The sequence below is a fragment of the Equus asinus genome, chromosome 13 (genome assembly GCF_041296235.1).
Source record: "Equus asinus isolate D_3611 breed Donkey chromosome 13, EquAss-T2T_v2, whole genome shotgun sequence".
In the NCBI taxonomy this organism is placed as follows: Eukaryota; Metazoa; Chordata; class Mammalia; order Perissodactyla; family Equidae; genus Equus; species Equus asinus.
In genome coordinates, this window is record NC_091802.1 from 47,371,720 (window position 1) to 47,392,060 (window position 20,341).

The following is a 20,341-nucleotide window of genomic DNA, read 5'->3' on the forward strand; positions in this document are numbered from 1 at the left end:
CACCTAACGATGCATTCTCAGAACGTAGCCCCATCGTTACACAATGCATGACTACACCTCTATCCCGTGACTAGGCTCTGGGTCTGTGGTATATATCCTACTGTGAGCATTTGGGATATAAAGTACAAATAAATGCAGCAGGTGCCAAGGTTAACATGAAGGGACAACCTTTTCACATCACCACGCAGCAGAAAATCCTACCACATATTAGTCAAATCAAACTTCTGGGTAACTTACAGATTATACTACTACTAAAATAATGTACTAAATTCTAGTAAGTAACCTTACAAATTTTAGATAATAACCTGTAAATGTGACAGTGAGACAAAGCAAAAAAATAAATTTCAAAAGGATATAAAAAATGGACACCATGCCCACTCTTTGAACTTTAATACACCACTACTACTTCCACTGCATTTCCCAGACATTCCTTTCTGTGTGACCCATGCTGTGGAGAGACAAAGACTATATTCCAATGAAAAAACATCATATCCATTTTCTTTACCACCCATGTATTTATTTAGCTGGACTTTCATCCACTAATATTATAGAGTTGTGAATCATGACCCTTAAAGTCATGGCTTCTTGGAAAAATATAATTGATTTTTTTTTTTTTTTTTTTGAGGAAGATTAGCCCTTAGCTAACATCTGCCGCCAATCCTCCTCCTTTTTTGTTTTTTTGCTGAGGAATACTGGCCCTGAGCTAACAACTGTGCCCATCTTCCTCTACTTTATATGTGGGACGCCTGCCACAGCATGGCTTGAGCAGTGGTGCATAGGTCTGCACCCAGGATCCGAACCAGTGAGCCCCGGGCCACCAAAGCGGAGTGCACAAACTTAACCACTGTGCCACCAGGCCAGCCCTGATTTCTCCTTTTCATTTTAAGGATTTTACCGCTCAACACCAAGGGAGCAAAGGAAGCCCCTCCAATAGCTCTGCCCTCCAGTCCTGACAGACATCGTCACAGGACTGGAACACTCTTCCCCAGTAAGCCCAGACCAGCCTCAGAATCCAACCCACATAGCCCCCAACGGCCCCTGCCAGCCAAGCAGTTTGCCATGACAGGAGAAAACGAGCACCTTCTCTGCTCTACCTGAGACAGGAAGGGCGTCCTGAGCTCTCTGAAGCTCTGCAAGGTGACAAAGGCGTGAACTAACAAAGGCATGTGAATCTTAAACTTCTCATTTTATGGCTCATATGCTGTCATTCTTCATAGATCCAGTCAAATTTTTTCAAAACCATTCATTATAAACTCAATATTCTTTAAAAACTTTGATGCTGTGACAGTGCAAACAGCATTCATTTTATTGCTCAACTTCGGCATGGGCACATACATAGTTAATTTTTAAAAACCATTTATACAGATGTTATTGATAAAGCTCATGTAACAACTGAGTGAAAATACAAAGAATATCAAAGCTAAAACACTCTGTAATAAATACAAATACAATGAAAATGATAAAACTTTGTAAAGTCAGTTTGAGAGAAGGAAGAATATTACATTAAGTGAACTAATTACATCTAGAAACAGAACAACTCAGCATTTGGTACAACCATCACCCTAACATGAGAACATTAAATACCACAAAGGCCCCGCTGACGCGCTAAGCTGACAACGGAAGCAGGAGCTGCTCTTACCACACTGTAAAGATGCCCGGACCATCCCTAACTCCATCAGTGCAGCCAGTTCAATGCACCAGACGGTCATGCAGACTTAGTGTTGTAAAATAAAGCAAAGGACATTGTAATTTTAAAAGAAAGGAAACTTGTGCTCTGGACTGTAAATACAAGAAAAAAACAAAAGACTTGGTAAAAATAAAACCCATTCAGGGCAACAAACTATGTGCAAAACAAAATGTACACTATACACAGCACTATTGAAACACTCTTTACATCAAGAACGAGACCCTCGGAAACAGAACTCACCTCTGTCCCGCCCGTGAGCTCTAAAGGGAAGCACTGTTCAGAGTTAAGCATTCGTGGTGGACAGGCAATGTATGGGAGGGTGACATCACGCATCGGAAATAACTAGGGGAAGGATCAGGAAAACCCAGTCAAGAGGGGCGTGTGGAAATAAATATTCACATTCAACGTGAGGTGCAAGTCCAAGGTTCAGGGACACACTGGGGGTTTGTTTGCTTAGCACCTATCTGGAAGTAATCAGGTAACAATTTTGAAAATGAAATATAAATCATCATGCTTTTATAAATTATGTTGGTGATACCAGAGACTGTTAGGGAGGGTAATTTATTTCTTTTAAAGCTCCATTAAGTCATTATTATAAAGTTAAAAAGGCACTCAAAAAGCGATGGTATTTGCCGGCATTATATTATACACTGTGACAGCAGCATTTCACTATCACCGCATCCGTCAGTTACGACGTCTCTGAAGCGTTCATCGTGTCCTTACTTTTACTGAAAGGCTGTAAGAGTAGGCACAATTACACTGCACTAGTGCTTTAAATAAGAGAGATGGACCTGCAACCAGTAGGTACTATTGTGAAAGCTGGAAACTACTGATAATCAAATCGTATAGAAACTTTCTCTGTACATTTCAAGATGTTCTTCAGTACTAAAGAATGTGGTAGGAAAACACAAAGTGTTTGGGAAGAAAAAGGTCAGAATAAGCACATTACCACTGCACAGTTGCGATTATGACTAGCTTGCATGTAGCAGTCAAATTTGGATTAATGAAATAAATTTAAATACTTAGAAACTACACAAGTAGTTCTGAACATTTTTTTTAAGCAGCAAAATTTCCACTTCTTTTATCCCACCTATCCCCCTGCCTTCCATGAAAGCTTACTTGGAATCCCAATATATAAAAGAGAAAACCTGGCGCTGCTCTGGGTCAAGGGAGTGGGGGTGGGGAGTTAGAGGCCCCCGCTCAAATACCAACTAGGCCTTCCCTCTCCTTCTCTTTGTCCTTCCTCTCTTAAACCAGTATTTCTGAGGCACCTCTGAAGAACCTCCTGGCTCCAAGAACACAGACTGAAAACCAGTCCGTCAAATGAAAGAACACAAAGGGCCTATTCACTTGATAATTACGCTGCAAACTTAAACAAAGCTATCTCATCAAAATTTGCTATTCTTGATTTTACATCAATGTAAAAAAAAAAACAACAACAGAACAGTGTAGAGATTTCTGATGGCTGAATTTAAAACTCCACCCATGATTCCAAATTTCTCCAAACCCTCATTCCAGAATTTTGGTTGCCTTCTGGATCATGCAACGTGCCACACACCTTGAAAGCTCAATCTGGGTATTTCAAAATCAGATGCTGATCTCTTAACACCAAGGGAACTGGGATTCCCTTACTTCCAAAATTAACTCTTCTGTGTTAAAGTAATTTATACCATAGAGTCAGAGTCACTGTTCCTTTAGTAATCACAGCCCCTGCCTGCCCCATCACCCCCACTTCATTTTGTTGGGTAAAAGCAGGGTTTTCTAAACTTGCTAAATAATCTTTAGAGCAAAATTTTTCCTTTTTCATAATTTTAGCTGATTAAAATACCATGAGCAGCTCAAGAAAGATTCAGGATGGTTTACTTGAGAGAAACTTAGACCATAATTAAAATATAATATAAATTAGGTGCACTTGTCATAGGAGACTTTGGTTTACAGAAATAGAATATATATTAAAGATAAGCTGACCCAGCGAAAGAATGAAAATCTTACCCCAGCCACGTGATTGGAGGAACTATATAAACGCAGTATTTCCATTTAAGATGAAAAGTCAATCCAAAATACCTGATCATACTGATTCAAGATTAAAAAATTAGGATTTCTTTTTAAGTCTCTTAAAAACAGGGAGCCCCTGAATGCATCTTATTATAGCAAATAAGCTACTAAGTTTAGACTAAATGGTTGCATTAGGAATTTGACAACCAAAATTATATAGCTGTATTCCAGGAAATTCATGCTTGAAAAATATAAAAAAGACGCACTTAGGCTAAGTTGAAACATATAATGCTTTTAGAATATAATGCTTTGCTATAGAAAAATGTTAATTAAACATGTAAATGGCTTAATTTTTTAAAGATAATGATTCTTTTAGCCAATTGTTTACAAAGGTAGAATAATTCAAAATAATTTTATTTTCTTTTCTTTTACAAAGAGCGAGTACAGGAGCTGTTCCAATCATGTGTTCAATCAAAATGCAACGTGACTTGTACCGACTGCTGAAGTTGTCTCGACGTTTGAGAGACTTGAAGTGTGTGAAGCGATCTGAGTAGATTACCTTGTATAAAAATAGTAGTAGTCTTTAAGTGTAGAATACTGCCTAACTCTGGAAATGCAGGAAAAGTCAGCATTCTTTAGGTTCAAGATATTAATTTTAAATAGCAGCTGAATGTGGCCTCATGGCAAAGCATAAAGACCTCTTTTTTCCTTGAAAAGGAATTTCAAAATTGTCCTTTCCCCTCACAGTGTCCTAAAATTTAAAGGGGGGAGGGCATTTTCCTGTGTTTCAGCATTCCTTGGAACTCTGCTGAAAGGAGGCTGTCGGTCGGGGGCATAAATAGAGTCCTGGGTAGGTCCTTGAAGTTCATTCCACAGCAAATCCACATGTTTCTTCGATGGCTGTTAGCAGCTTTTCATATAACTTTTCATAGCTTTCGTAAGGCGGAATGTCTATGCGATTGAAGCTGGAAATAAGCAAATCAGATTGTACACAGTTCACTCAAGTAACTGGCCGAGCAAGTGTCTACTGATGCAGCCACATCACTCTTTGTGTCACACAGAAAATTAAAAGAAAAAGGTTCTATTTCTCTAAAGTAGAGATTACCACTCTCAAGTTTTCCTACCAATTTCTGAATAATCTTAAATCACTTTAAAGAGTTGCTTATCATTCTTTTCAAAGGTCCATTTAGTAGTGAGGACAGTAAGTGAAAAGTCAAACCTGTTTGAAACGAACACCTACGTAGATGGACTGAGGAGAAAAAAGCAACAAAAATCACTTACCAAGTGTGGGCTTTGGGCAGGTTGTTAGTGCAGGCGTCAATCTGGTGGATGGTGAAGAGCCGCGGGCCCGCAGCACCTGCAGGAGAAGTCAGTACGGCTCAGACCGCTGCAGGCGCCTGTTAGTCTCCAAAGTCTCAGAACAAAACTGGTGCACAAACCACAGGGCCTAGGCACGGGGACACTGGTGACCACACGAGCTGCCAAAGGGCAGCAGGAAAAGAATCTGCGTTTTGAAAGCTGGAACTGACCTTAGATAAGGCTGGTTTCCTTAATATACCAGCATTTCAATTTGGAAAGTTCAGGATTGAAATCCTTTGCCAAGTTCTATCTTCTATACAAAAATCAATGTCCCAAAAGTATGAAAAGAAAAGTAAATGGGCAAATCCAAGACCAAATGCATATACATAGAGTCAAAAAGATGACAGCTTAATGCATATTCAGGTTTCATGACTCAAACTTGGCTGAGAGCAAAAGATGAGCAGTCTACAGAATAAATTTCAGTCAACATAAGACATCCCATACAAATGTATGCAGAAATACAACTCCACTTTATGCATCTGGGCTAGTGTGAGAATGATGAGTTCTCCAAATAGGGAAGGTAAGCACAACTCAAAGTATGCTTTCCCCGTGGACTCTGTACATATGTACCGTGGGCAACACTGTTGAATTATGGACCAGTCTTGCTTCATATATCCTCAGTCATCACCAGCAGCAGCAGCTTTGAAAATGAAGAGGTTCAGAGGTAAAGGAAGCAACTGCCAGCCAACGAAGCACAATCGTCAGCGAGATTACCAACTCGTCCCCACATTCAACGGCTAGTCCACGGAAAACATTCCTAAACACGGGATATGGCTGCACAGAAACGGCCTGATGCCATGCAATAGTTAAAGTGCTCTGACCAAACAAATGACTTCCACAGCTCATGCTGCCTCTTTCTATTAAAATAATAAAAAAGTACAGGGGAGAGGCATCTCTCCCTGCGGGTCAATGTTTCGCCAGATTGAGAGGTGAACATGGAAGCAAACAGACTTCCCCTGTAGGAAGGTGCAGCAGACTTTAAAAGCAAGGTGACCAGAAAAGAAAAGGCAGAGCCTCACCACAGACAGTCTCTAACATGCGGCACTCACTACAACCACAGAGAACCCCAGCAGAAAAGGCTCTGGGGAGGGGAACGGAGGAAGGAAGGAGAAGAAGGCGTCAAGACAGTTACAGATAAGAAACAGAGCAAAAGACAACCTGCTTATCAGCACGTGGTTGGTAAACTATCTGTATAAACCAAATACTGATTCCCTCCCCCAATCATGTGGTGCCACATCGTCAGTCCCTCTGGGTTTTTACCTTGTAAAGCTTTGAAGCCCTGCAGAGGCACTCTGGACGATCCTGTCACAAACTGAAGTAACCGTGCTCGTCGTTCCTCATCAAAAAACTCCACAGCTTTCCAGAACCACTTGACGACATTGCTGTCTGGTGTACAGTGTTTTAACCGGGTGTTTACCTTCCAGTCATTAACGTCTATCTTTCCAAGTCCACAAATAATGAGCTGTTAAAATATTGCACAAATATGAGCCAGTGGAAACCCAAGTTAAGCCAAAAATTCCTCAAAACAGAACTTTAGATTTGCGGTATTGGCTCTCATATGGTGGTTCTTAATCAAGGATACACATCAGGATCATTGCAAAGTTTTTCAAAATACACACACCAGGTCCTATAATCAGAGATTTTAATTCTGAGAGTCTGGGGAGATAGTAATCTGCATTTTAAAAACTTCCACAGGTCCCTACTCACTGCAGGTTCCCTACCCAGGGTCTGAGAAGCACCTCTGTGACGGAAGTGACAAGATGAAAGTTTCCTAATTTCATAGAATTCTAAACTTTTTTTAATGGACAGAAACTAGACTCAAAGAGTAAATACAGTTTATGCATGGCTTCCCCAAGACCTGCATCATATTATTCTGGTTTCAACACTTAGTAGCTTTGGGATTTCGGAATTCAGTTCACGTCCCTTAGCCAGCAGTTTCCTCTGCTGTGATATGGTAGGAACACCTATTTCACCACATCCTCTGAAAGCAACCAACAATGCACAGGAACCCAAGAAATGTTCACTGAATGAGTGACACAATCTGCTTGATAATCTCAAAGTTGTGTCAAGGGACAAAAAACATGAGTGCACGGATACAGAGCTCTGCTTGGCATCCTGATGCAGGGGCAGTACAGATGAACTGTACCCACATCAGTCTAATACTATGAATATTCACATCTCCTGAGGGCCCAAGACTAACTCATCTGACTAACGTGTTTACAACGGTGAATTATGATTGTAGTGTAAAACATACCGTAACTTGCAAATCCTACATTTTATAATTAATTCTTAATATTAACCCAGTATAACACTAAAATATATACCTATGTTTTTATTAAAAGTTTAATTTCATTAGCAGTAGAAACTATACAATGAACCGTAACCCTACTGAATAAAATCTCCAACAAGGCTTCTACAGAGTTCTGAAAAGATCACTGAATCACAGCCACACTGAGCAGGAAAGTGGTTATCCAAAGGACACAGATTTACTTGTAACACAAAAGACACCTCCCTAAATTCTTTTCTTTAGAGGCGTGGTAATTTTAGGGCCATGCTCCTCATCCAGTGTATGAACAGATGAAAATACGCTGTATTTCAGCTTTATTGCCATTCCTGCTCACTTTTCTTCCTCCTTTGGACTGCATCCTTCTGGCCACGTCATCATTAAATAGTTCAATCATAAAAGGAATGAGGATGGGAGCAATCTTTTTAGATTTGTTTACTAACAAGTCTGTTAAGGATTTAGTTAGAAAGGACATTGAAGTTAATGAATAAAATCATGTTTTACATTATTTGTAGACTTCAAATATTTATGCTATCCCTAGCCACTAATTAAACTTGGGACCTCTGGTAGAATAAAACCTTGTTGTTTTTGCAAACTACTTCAGTGAAAATTCAGATGTATTTCTTAAAGGTCTTAATTATAAAACTAGACCTAAGGTGGTTTAAGGGCCAGCTTTAAAAGAAAACAAAAAATGGTTAACTGTTTATTACAGCTACAGTTAGTAATGAAATGTTTCCAAAGAGACTGAGGATGTTTAAATACAGTTTACCCTAAGCGTTTAAATTATTTCTTCTATGATCTTATCTACCAAATGCTTGTTGCAAATCTTACTGTAAATCCAATTGAGCCCAGGCTTTTATTCCAAATAAATTTCCATATGGTGGAGACCAATTAATGAAGTTTTAGTTAACTAAATCAATAACCACTTAATTAGGGAAAAGGAAACAACTCTGGAAGGATGTACACAGAAGACATGAAATCTGTTGAAAACAAGAAAGGATAATTTGGAAAAATTAATTAAGAATGTTCACAATATAAGAGAGTGCTTACTGTAGAAATTCCAAAGCATGAAAGGCTTTTCCGAAGCAGGAAAGACTTTTTCTGTGAATAAGGATTCTCACAGCATTGCACCATAAAACTTCAAAAACACCAGGAAAACAACTTTCTTCTAAAACTGAGTAACAGAAAATTCCTAAGCTTTCCTTGTTACACTAGAAGATGTCATGACATGAACACACTGACCTCTAATTCCTTCTCATCAAATGTCTTCAGCAGATGCTGTGGAATTACTTCATTAAATCCCTTCTGTAGAGCGAGGAATTGCGCCTCAATGCCTCGTAAGAATCTCCAGTTCACATAGAGCCTGTAAACATTGGGCAGCGGTTTCATATGATCAAATATATTCAGACTTGGCTATTACTAGCCTGTCCACTCTAGCACAACTGCATTTTACAAGCATCTAGCATTAAGAATTTAGTCCAAAGTCTAAAAGAATCTCGGATTACTAAGGGTAGATGGCTCCTGAGCTGTGAGGCAGCTCACCGTACATTTTGAAAGTAACCATCCACTAACAAAAGCAGCATCAATAAAGGAACTCTTCGAATCAGAGAAACTCCTAGTAAAGTGGAAGTCTGCTAGAGGTTAGGTGGGTCTGAATTTAAAATCTGGATGAAAGTTCTTTCTAAACTTCTAACATGCATGCCAATAACCAGGAAAAACAGCCCATTCAACCAAAAAATGACTTTTTTGGTTTCACTTGAAAACACAACCTGAATGTGTTCGGTGTTTTGTTTATATTTTGGGGGCAGCATATCAGGGAAGACGAGGTAAAGAGAATCCTCACATCCAAAATGATAAGAAATAGTAAAAGACAATAGCAAGCACTTTTTGAGGAAATACTCATTGTTCCCTAGAGGCTTTACAAACCCTGGAAGATGTCATTTTACCAACAAAAAGTACACTAAACTACAGCTGATGTGTAGCTTTACTTATACTTTTCACTTGGACTTAAAATTTGTAAGTGAATTGCTTTTTTTAAAATCTTATTTACCCAGGAAAACGTCTCACAAATCTCAGAACAGTTACTATTCATCTTCCAAATCTGTAAACATTTCCTTTTCCAAACTTGGAGAAATAGTTCTCTGCTTTAAAAAATAAGTTACTTAATATAATATCCTTTGGGGGACCTCATTTTTGTTAGTTTGTTTAAGGGGACAGCAAAAGTGCACATCTTTAAAAAGTTTTTCTTGGTAATTTTTTTTTTTTTAGGAAGATTAGCTCTGAGCTAACTGCTGCCAATCCTTTTTTTTTTTTGGCTGAAGAAGACTGGCCCTGAGCTAACATCCATGCCCATCTTCCTCTCCTTTTTTTTTTTTTTTTTTTTTTTTTAACATGTGGGATGCCTACCACAGCATGGCTTGCCAAGCGGTGCCATATCGGCACCTGGGATCCGAACTGGTGAACTCTGGGCCACCAAAGCAGAACATGCACACTTAACAGCTGCACCACTGGGCTGGCCCCTGTAATTTTTTTTTTAAATCTCAAAACTGTATTTGGTAAGGGATACTTACTGTGTGTTGTAAACAAAACTGAATCCTGGAGAATGGGACTAGGAACTGAGTAGTGCACACGGGATGTGGACAACACTACTAAAATTCAGGAAATTCCTATTCATTTATGTTTTAATTAGAAATGTAATACATGCTTATTATATATAAAAATAAAAATCAAAGATTAAATGTGAAGCAAGAGTAAAATCTGAAAGTCCATTCTTCTATCCCCTTTTCCCTTTCAAGTTCCAGGGCCACCACCTCCAACCTCCACTCCCTCATCCTAGGCAAACACTTTATTTGGCAGGGAGCTTTCCTGAACATCTTTCAAATAATTATCAAACAACAACACAGACTTTGTTCCTACGTTATTCTTCTAAGACTTGCCTTTTAAATCTGAGAGCTTATGCAGAGTTTCTCTTTCTTTTTTTTTAAATATCCACCTAATATTCTGTTGAATGTATGTATTTATCATTATCCTCTAAAAACATTTTAGCTGTTTTCCATTTTTTTTACAAATAATATTTAATTGAACATCTTCATTAACATTTCTTTAATTATATATGTGTTTCTGTAAAACAGATTCCTAGAAACGGCGCTGCTAGTTAACAGGCAGGTGCATTTCCACTTTGGCAGCTGTTATCAAATTGCTTTCCAAAAAAGCTACACCAGTGTCCACTCCCTTCAACAGTCCACGAGAAAGTTTTAGCCAATAAGTGTTGGGGACATAACCTATACAAAAGAGTAGAGCGCGCATGTTTCTGTGTACATACGGTGACGTTCAAACTCCTAAATACGACTACCATAGTTTATGTTTAGAAGAACTGTAGTTACCATAAGCCAAATGATCTAACCCAATACTTCTAAATTCGTCAATCAACAGGTGATTGTATAAAATCTGAAGAACATTTTCTTATATTTATCCCTTAAACTCACAATGTGCTTATTTATCAACAGGATTAAGTGCTTCTGTATTGCTAGCTGTGGTAGCTACACTCCACATGGCCCTGGTCTTCATGCCTTTGTACAGCCCCTACCCAACAGTGAACCTGGGCTGGCATGTGACACTTTAACCAAAAGAATACAGCAGAAGTGATGTTGGACAGTTCCTGACTTAGGCCTTAAAAAGATTCGACAGCCTCTGATTTTGTACTCTGGAAAACCAGCCACCCCATAAGAAGTCTGGCCATCTTGCTGGGGGGAGAGAGGCCATGGGGAGAGTGAGAGGCCTCTGATACAAAACGAGGGTAACCAAGGAACCCAGCGAACAGTGAGAATTAGGCCTCAGATGGTGACTGAGTGGCCCTTCCAGCCAACCAGCCCCCAGCTGTTTGAGCCATCCTCACAGAAGCATCAGACAGGTGAGCAAAGAGGTCAGTTTGACATTTCACTCCCAGCTGACACCACATGGAGGAGCAGTGTGCTATCCCTGTTGTTCTCTATCCAAATTACTGACTCAGGGAATTGTGAAAAATAATAAAGTGGTGGCTCTTTTTAATTTGCTAAATTCTTTTTTTTGTTTTTTAAGCTTGGCGCCTGACCTAACATCTGTTGCCAATCTTTTTTTTTCTTCTTCTTCTCCCTAAAGACCCCCAGTACACAGCTGTATATTCTAGTTGTGAGTGCCAGCAGGCCATGATGAGTGGTGCCATGTCCGCGCCCAGGATCCGAACCAGTGAAACCCTGGGCCGCCAAAGCGGAGTGCATGAACTTAACCACTAAGCCACAGGGCCGGCCCCCACCAAATTCTGTGGAAGCCGCTTTTGTAGTGATAATTAACACTACCTAAATACTTAAATATTTTTCCCTACTGTCATTCTAGAACATTAAAACAGTTCTCAGGCTTGAGAACACGTAAGTGTTTACCTGACATATTCTTTTTTATTTTCTTCAGTAACAGGGATACTCTTGCCATTTGGTTTAAGTTCATGCTGAATAATTTCACCATATGCATTATGTTCAACACAGAAGGTATGGTCCAAAACACCTGTAATATCATTCTCACTAGAAAGGAAAGAGAGGGAAAGATGCTTAACTGGAAAATCTAAAATACAGATCCTATGGATGTATCAATTGGTGAGACAGATATGTCAAATATAAAGTCAGACTCCTCTTCCCAGTGCTCATGCTGCCACATCTCCTAGTTCCTGGACAGAAGAGTCAAAGAGCTTTAACATTCATAAACGCAGGGGACATTTCACCTCCTCAGTAATGAGAAAGAGCCCTGGCCAAAGCTGGGCTTTACCTAGGGAAACTGCAGTTATGTTTGGCATTCAGATAAGAGGCCTTACTAGATCTGGGTACCCCTAAGTGACCAAACGCCTGAGGGTCCCCAGTGAGAAAGCCACTCGTCTATTTGGCAAAAATAAGTGTGGCCAATATATCTTCATAAACTAAGGACCTCCTGCAAAACAGAACTTGTTCTTACAAATACCCTTTTAAAAGTGTGGTTTCAACAATCACCACTTGAGCAGGAATTTGCTATTCCAACACATGTAGGACTGGAATGGAACTCGCATCATATTGAGGAAATCATTATATAAAGTACTTTCTAAAATAAAACATACTAGGATTTTTTCCTTTTTAAAGTAATACCGCTCACTAACTTTTAGGAATTTGAAGTATATAGGACAGTAGAAAGAGGGAATCTTATGTGGTCCTATCACTCAGATTATCACTCTTAGTATTTTCTGTGCATGTTTTTTAAATTAAAAAAAAAAGGACACTCATTTTGAAACGTGTCTTTTTTAAAAGCTCATATTCTAACTATAACAAACAGATACAGGACTCAATACATACAGTATCCACACTAAACTGTTATGCAGATCTGGATCAACTAACTCCATGTCATCCAAAGTAATTGACTTCCCAAGCAACTGCTTATAAAACGGCAACGTGAAACCACCATCAATGTAATGTCCATGAAACACTGCCATTCCCATTATTCGTCCAACAAAGTGGAAATACGATAAATGTTCCTGAAATTGAAAAGAGTTTATATAAACTCAAGTTAGACACTATCCAGGGATTTTTTAATAAAAATTAAATTTCTATGCAACATTAACCTATTTTTATAAGTATCAACTTATACTCTAATTTACAACTCTTTAAATGGAATAGCCTATCATATCAAAGCGCAATCATTAGGGAGAGTTTCTATAGGGCATGCTCAAGTTACTCTACATTGCTATAAAATATTACACCAGAGTCAACATCTCTCTCAAAGGGTACAGTCACTTTGCAAAATTTATCTTTAGAAAGTAAGTCCAAACTACAGTCCCACTGTAGCTTTCATCAAATCACACACAGATTCTGTTCCCTTCCTCTCCTCTCAGCTCTTGCCGAGCTCCTTACAATCCTGGCTCTGTCATGGAAAAAAAGCTTTCAATCCCAAACCTACCACTTCTTTGACCTAAAAGAAATCGAACATCAAAATATCAGACATTTAAAGCACAGATTTGGTGTCTAACTTGGACCAGAGTCCTGATTCTGCCAGTTACTAGCTATGCACACTTGGGCAAATTATAACCCCTGTAGGACTAATTTTCCACATCTGGATAAAGGAAGGTTAACCATAGTATCTAAAAAGTATCTTGAGATGATGAAACCCACAGCACTAGACCTGGCATACAGTAAACACTCAACAAACATGGGTTGTTATAACTACAGTGGCAGTAATGGACTCCCCACACAGAACCTTCACCTAAATATCTTCCCTTTATAAAGGATTCCCTGCAATGAATCTAACATTTCTACCACGTTTGGATAGATTTGGTCTTTCATGATAAGTTTTGTTAGTTGGATATTTGTATTTTAAACTTCTCTTACTTCTCTATGCAATAAGTAATCTTTTAACTCATCTTTAAACCTCCCTTTTATCTAAAAAATATCTTTTGTTTCTTTTTAAAAAATAATACACGTTCACTACAAAATACTCAGAAAATATAGACAAGTGAAAAAGAAAAAAATCACCCATAATCTAATACCCAGAGATAACTACCACCAACATCATAGTGTAGAGCCTTTCAATGTTTACACACATATTTACCAAAATTCTATTGTACTATTTTGAAACCTCCTTTCACCTAATAGGTCATGAACATCTTTACATGTCATTAGCTGTTTTCCCACAATGTCATTTTAGTGGTTGTATAAAATATGCCCTTGTATGGAAAGATAATAGAAATAATACAAAAACAGCAAATTAATAATAGCTGCTAACTTTTTTGCTTAATAATACATAATAGGGTTAAAAATGTATAGCTCTGTGCTTAATACTTAATGTGCAGGGTCCCATTTAATTGTCACAACCCTTCTCTGAGGTACGAACTATACGTATTATTATTAGCAATGTTAAAATTGAGGCTTAAATCAATGAATTTGCCTAAGGTCACAAAGCTAGTAAGTCATGGGACCAGAATATGACCTCAGGTCTTTCTAATTCCAGAATCTATGCTCTTAACCATTACTGTCATTCTGCTTCACGTCATAATTAATCACCTCCCCTCTTCTGGACAACGACGTTGATTTCAGTTGGGGCTGCTACAAACAATGATGCACTACACAGATGCACATATCCACAATTGTCTACTTGGGAAAATCTCCTAGAGGAGGAATTGTTGAGTGGAAGGGTGGGACTAGGACAAGGACAGTAATCCTATGTCATCAACTACATTGACATTTAAAGCACTGGAGGTCACAAGTTACTTCATGTCATCATTGGCACCAATCCTACCGGATTAACTGCAGAATCAGGATTGATCTGCAAGGTATAGATATCATCTCTTGAATACTGGAAGAGGCCATAGTACGGATTCAACATTTCATGCGACAAGAGATATAACCACTCCCTAGAAAACAAGATGTGACAGAGGAACTATTTGTTAATGAATACATTTTTATTAATATACGTTATTAATCATTTCACCAAATAATTTTTAAAATAAAGTACTAACTGTAGTTATATAAGATCATAGCGAAAAATCTACCATGAGCAGAAAGCAAATGAAAACTCTTATTTTGTTATACTGAAGTTAATTCTCACTCAATTTTGGGCAATTTTATGACATTTTAGCATCAGAGAGTATAAAGATATTATCCAGAAGTGCCACTACTCATCAGATGTGCAGCCCAGTGGTCTGTCACTTTTACTTGCTAAATAAGTCTGTAATCCATGGTAAATAAAAGATAAAGGGAAGAATACGATTTTACTTCCAAACGTCCATGTGATCTATACTATCCTACTCTGCCCCTATCATGGCAGATTTATACTAGTTTATATAGATATATAATATAGCATTAATTTACTCTCACTTAGATGAGGGTGTGTTTTGTTGTGGGTATTGTTTTAGTAAGGAAATTTCATTATCCATTTCATCATCTTTTTTGTGTAAATCCTAAAATAGACCATGAGAAAAATATAAGAGGGGGGCCAGCCCGGTGGCATAGTGGTTAAGTTCGCACACTCCACTTGGGCAGCTTGGGGTTTGCAGGTTTGGATCCCAGGTGCAGACCTACACACCGGTCATCAAGCCATGCTGTGGAAGCATCCCACATACAAAACAGAGGAAAACTGGCATAGATGTGAGCTCAGGGCCAATCTTCCTCACCAAAAATATTTAAAAAACAAGTGGTCAGAGATTGCAAGGCATTTGGTATAGGTAGGAACACAAGGGCAAGCGTTTTTAGGGGGATATTCCTATCACTTCTTGTTTTCAAGTGAACATCAATGTTTTTTAAAACCTCATAATAAATAGTACTATCACATTAAACTTATTAAATCCTTTATATTTTTCAAAGCATAAAAGATAACTTGCTATTCATTTTGGTGAAACTGAAATAAAATCACTAGTCCAGGACTTAAGAAGATGTAGTTCTAGTCTCAAGTCTTGTCATTCCTCAGGAAAGGTTTTAAGTGATATGTTCTGATATTACAGATTAAACAGATTGAATAATGTATTTTTAGAAAATGCAGTGACATACTATTAAAAAGTAGTTAAAGGAAAATATTTCAAAGTTTTATAACATGAATCTAAATCAAATCACTACCATTACTCTCGAGATTAAGAAAAGTGAGGTCTCTACGTAAGCAACCTTCCCAACACACATAATGCTCACCTGACATTGATGTGTCTCATGTGCTTTTTATGCATATTTTTTATTGAGTCAATGATAGGTTACAATCTTGTGAAATTTCAGTTGTACATTAATGTTTGTCAGTCGTGTTGTAGGTGCACTGCTTCACCTTTTGTGCCCACCCCCACCCCACCTTTCCTCTGGTAGCCACTAATCTGTTCTCTTTGTCCACATTTTTAAACGCCTCATGAGTGGAGTCATACAGAGATTATCTTTCTCTAACTGGCTTATTTCACTTAACATAATTCCCTCAAGGTCCATCCATGTTATTGCAAATGGAATGATTTTGTTCTGTTTCACAGCTGAGTAGTATTCCATTGTATATATATACCACATCTTCTTTATCCATTCATCTGTTGATGGGCACTTAGGTTGCTTCCATGTCTTGGCTATTGTAAATAATGCTGCAATGAACATTGGGGTGCATAGGACTTTTGGAATTGCTGACTTCAAGCTCTTTGGATAGATACGCATTTTTTTTTTTTTAAAGAAAATCCAAATTTTTCTTTTGTTTCACCAAGTATTTGTAACATACAGAAGAGCAGAACCCAATTACTTTTGGGTTCTACTATGGAATAAAGATTAGAAAAAGCAGTTCACTGCCATACCCCATTTAGTCTGCCCAAACCCTGACGGTAGTGAGGTTAAGAAATAAACAACAAATAACTGACTACTTATACATGTAATTACAGCATTTAGATTCCATCAGCAGATAATTTAAAAGTTTTCCCAACAAGCATTCAAAATCTAGTTATGAGTACACCAGAAGAATTGCACAAAGAAACTATCAAGTCCTAAGTATTATGTACAAGTGATCGATTCTAAAAATCCAAACTAAAGTAACTATCCATTTGTTGGTAAAAAGGTCACAGAAGGAAAATAAGGCTACAGGTAAAAACAAGTAATGCTAAATAACAATTATGGGACTTGGTAGAAACAGAAATTTAATTTCGGCTGGATTTAGATTAGGGGGAGCAGAATTATCATGATGGCGCTTAGAACGTTTCAATACAGAACCTATGATGCTTCTGCTACATTTATAAAAGTGAATTCTCACACCTGGAAAAAAAATTACTTGATGTATGAATGTAGCAGAAGCATACAGCTTCTGTACTGAAACGTTTTAAGGACCATTTATGATATATACATATACATACATACAAACATTCCTTTAACAAGGTTAAAAAGCATGACAATGGAAGCAAAGGGAAACCATTCAGTTTAGAAAACATGTCATTAAAGTCTCAAGATGTTCCTGACAACGTAAAGCTGAAGGAATAACGTGTATTAAAGGAGGCAGATGGAGAAAATATAGGGCCTGCAGGTCCTACCAAGACTCCATGTAGGGTTGCAGCTACATTTCAGAGAAAGTCTCACTGGGCTATATGATCCATTAGGGAGTTCTCACATACTCGTCTGTGGTAGTACTATCCTAACATCATTATGAATGTATCTATTAGAATATCCTCTGTATTGCAAACTTTAGGGAATATTATTCTAGAAAATAAATATCAATGAGAAGGTTATACCACAGGAGATATCTTAAATTTTTTAAGTATAAAGATCCATATGTCATTTATTGATGAGCAAGTCTTCACCTGGCAACCCCTCCATAGTCAAGGCCTTCTTCTCCACGAAATTTTATCATTAATCGCTTCCAGAGATCTTTTGGTCTCATTTTCATGACCTGTCGATATGATTCCTGAAAAAAAAATTGAATATAATACTATTACTAGGGGCTTTTAACCTGTTATTTAAACTCTCCCTACCACTCCACCTATAAAACATATATTTATTTAAATAAGGTGAAATGTGTTCAACAATCAAATCAATGGATAATCTCCAAGTGTTTGAAACCTCATGGAACTTCTAAAAACAAAATGGATATAGCTTCATACTACTGAAACCAATTCATTTGATAAATATTAAAAGCCTACTAGTTGCAAAAATCCATATTTAAGTTTTATGAACTATAGTAATGATTCCACTCACATTAAAAACAAAATCTGATAGAAGTACCAACTCTTTAAAAGTTGGTTGACCTAATTCTAGGTCACAGGCACCAGTAGAAAGCAAAGGTAAGAAAAAAAGTTTCAAAAGAATGTGAGTAATCATTAATGTCATCTTCATTAAATTGACAACTTTATACTACTTTAAAATACAAACGACTGACCACAAACAAAACTGTTTCAGAACTGTTCTGAGAGACAAAAGTTCATCCTTTGGGAAAAAGATGATCAAGTCTCCAAACAGCCTGCCCAGGAATCCTCTAATGAGTGGGAAAGCCTCCCTTGGACCTCTGCCACTCATTATGTAAGAACTGTGCAGCTGATAGCAGGGCCATAAAATCCAAAGAGAAAGGAATATACGAGAAAGGAAGATTTTCAATAAATCAAAGAAGTAGTCTACTAATAATTAAACAAAGTCATTTTCTGATTTATGAGTCCTTTACACCTTTTGGAAAATTAGAAAGTAAGGGATGGATAATATTTGTGGCCTTTTAAAATTCATTAACAAATAAGTACTTGAAATGCAGAGACCAAGCTGAACCAACTGAAACATCTCACACTCTTCATCCCATTTAAATGTTGATCTTATATATTAAATCTTTCTGATATTATTGTTTTTACTCCCCACGATTAAAAAAGAAATTAATGAAAACTCTTCCATTCTAAAGATATGTAAGTCCCAGAAATATTCTTGGAAAACAGAGTAAAACACTGAAATTTAATTTTTCTCTATAAGACTTGTAAGTTTACCTCAAAAATCTCTTCCCTGGAAACTTCAATGCGGCAATGGCCAGCCTGAGGCTGTTGTTGGGAGAGCTCTTGCCGTAAAATTTTCAGTTTTTGAACCAGATCTCGCTTGTATCGTGGGACAGTCAGACACTCTGTGTCATCAGGACATAACGATACCACTTGCTGTTGCTGTTGGTCTTTCAATTGGTTCTGCCGACTAAAAGTAAACAGAAATATTAAAGTATTTTAAGTACAAAAGACTGCTATTAGATGGTTAAAATACATCATACTATGAAACAAGTCTAGCTATATCATTTCCAGGCCTTATTATATTCTTGGCTTGACATTTTTGACAACAATAAACTCTCTCCAAAGTTTCTCAGAATCCATATGAATTTATGGAATTGGATAATGGAATTTTATCCATAAAGCTTTATACAGCTACTGAGAAGAAATGTCTCAAATACCACTTCCATTTTATTTTGCATAGTTTACCATCACCCATTTTAAAATTCAGGCATATGCCAAACCCTATGCCTGTTATCTAGAGCCTGTCTCTCTGGAAGAAACAAACATTTGAGCTAGCAGCTTGGCAGGGACTCCTCCTATACACACTACCGTCTAGACCACAAGAATGTGGGAGGTCACGTGTAAGTTACCGGCACAGAGTAATGAGCACTTTACAAACAAGTCTAAAAGCTTTATACAATGACTACTTTTCTTTTTATTATGGCAAAATATATACAACATAAATAATAATCTCCCAAGTATAGGAGAAATATAATAATAATTTTTAAAAGTCACATTGCCTAGAGATATTTTTCTTGTCCTGGAAAAAACACTGTAAGTTGCATCTAAGAATTTTTTTAAAGAACCTTATGATATAATGAACTTACTAATTCCAATCAATTACAGGAAATAAAAAGTCAGATAATTCACTACTGATGTCTATGCAGACACCGAGTGATTCAGTTGGAGTTTAATTTGATACACAACAGATAAGAGCACAATCTCCTGACCTACGGGTAAAGGGCAATAAAGCTGTGATGAAATAAAGAACAACCTCCTCTTCTCTAACAGATCACCCAAGCTTACTTTACATATAGTGATTCTTATGTACCAGGCCAAATTTTATACCTAAACATAAAACTATGCAGAGAAAATGCAGCTTTAGTGAAATTACAAGTCACTAGGTTACTGTTCTCACAAACATTATAATAAAGGGTTTTTTTTTAATACACACACATAAACAAAATCAAAACAGAATATTAGAAAATACTCCCTAGTGTATTAATCCTATGCAAAAAAAAAAAAAAAATGAACTTGGACATACCTTACACTAGATACAAAAATTTAACTCAAAATCCATCAGAGATCTCAATGTAAAACCTAAAGCCATAAAACTTCTGAAACACAGAAGAAAATTTTTAATGACTTGTGTTAGGCAAAGATTTCTTAGATAAGATACCAAAAGCACAATCCACAAAAGAACAAATGGATCAACTGAACTTCATCAAAATTTCAAAGAAAACTTCTGCTCTTCAAAAGACACTGTTAAGAAATTGAAAAGACAAGTCACGGACTAGGAGAAAAT

General features: G+C 37.4%; 2 protein-coding genes across 5 annotated transcripts in view; one reads left to right on the forward strand and one right to left on the reverse strand.

Annotated features, from left to right (window-relative positions):
- Window positions 1–1,285: 1,285 nt before the first annotated feature.
- SMURF2 (SMAD specific E3 ubiquitin protein ligase 2) overlaps window positions 1,286–20,341 on the reverse strand; it is a 115,443-nt gene continuing 96,387 nt past the window's right edge. For 2 of the 4 annotated variants that reach the window (XM_070482066.1, XM_044745630.2), the window contains exons 11-19: window positions 18,769–18,964; window positions 17,608–17,711; window positions 14,610–14,724; window positions 12,674–12,852; window positions 11,741–11,878; window positions 8,568–8,688; window positions 6,302–6,503; window positions 4,964–5,039; window positions 1,286–4,647 (exon numbers count right to left, since the gene is read on the reverse strand). In XM_070482066.1, the coding sequence (XP_070338167.1) occupies window positions 4,548–4,647; window positions 4,964–5,039; window positions 6,302–6,503; window positions 8,568–8,688; window positions 11,741–11,878; window positions 12,674–12,852; window positions 14,610–14,724; window positions 17,608–17,711; window positions 18,769–18,964 (1,231 nt within the window). In that variant the 3' untranslated portion in view covers window positions 1,286–4,547. The remainder of the gene's footprint in view (window positions 4,648–4,963; window positions 5,040–6,301; window positions 6,504–8,567; window positions 8,689–11,740; window positions 11,879–12,673; window positions 12,853–14,609; window positions 14,725–17,607; window positions 17,712–18,768; window positions 18,965–20,341) is intronic. The other 2 variants (XM_070482068.1, XM_070482067.1) reach the window with 1 other exon arrangement.
- Window positions 4,630–20,341, forward strand: part of LOC139040101 (translation initiation factor IF-2) — a 113,844-nt gene continuing 98,132 nt past the window's right edge. Inside the window, exons 1-2 of the mRNA XM_070483930.1 lie at window positions 4,630–4,686; window positions 4,984–5,081. Coding sequence (XP_070340031.1) covers window positions 4,630–4,686; window positions 4,984–5,081 — 155 coding nt within the window. The remainder of the gene's footprint in view (window positions 4,687–4,983; window positions 5,082–20,341) is intronic.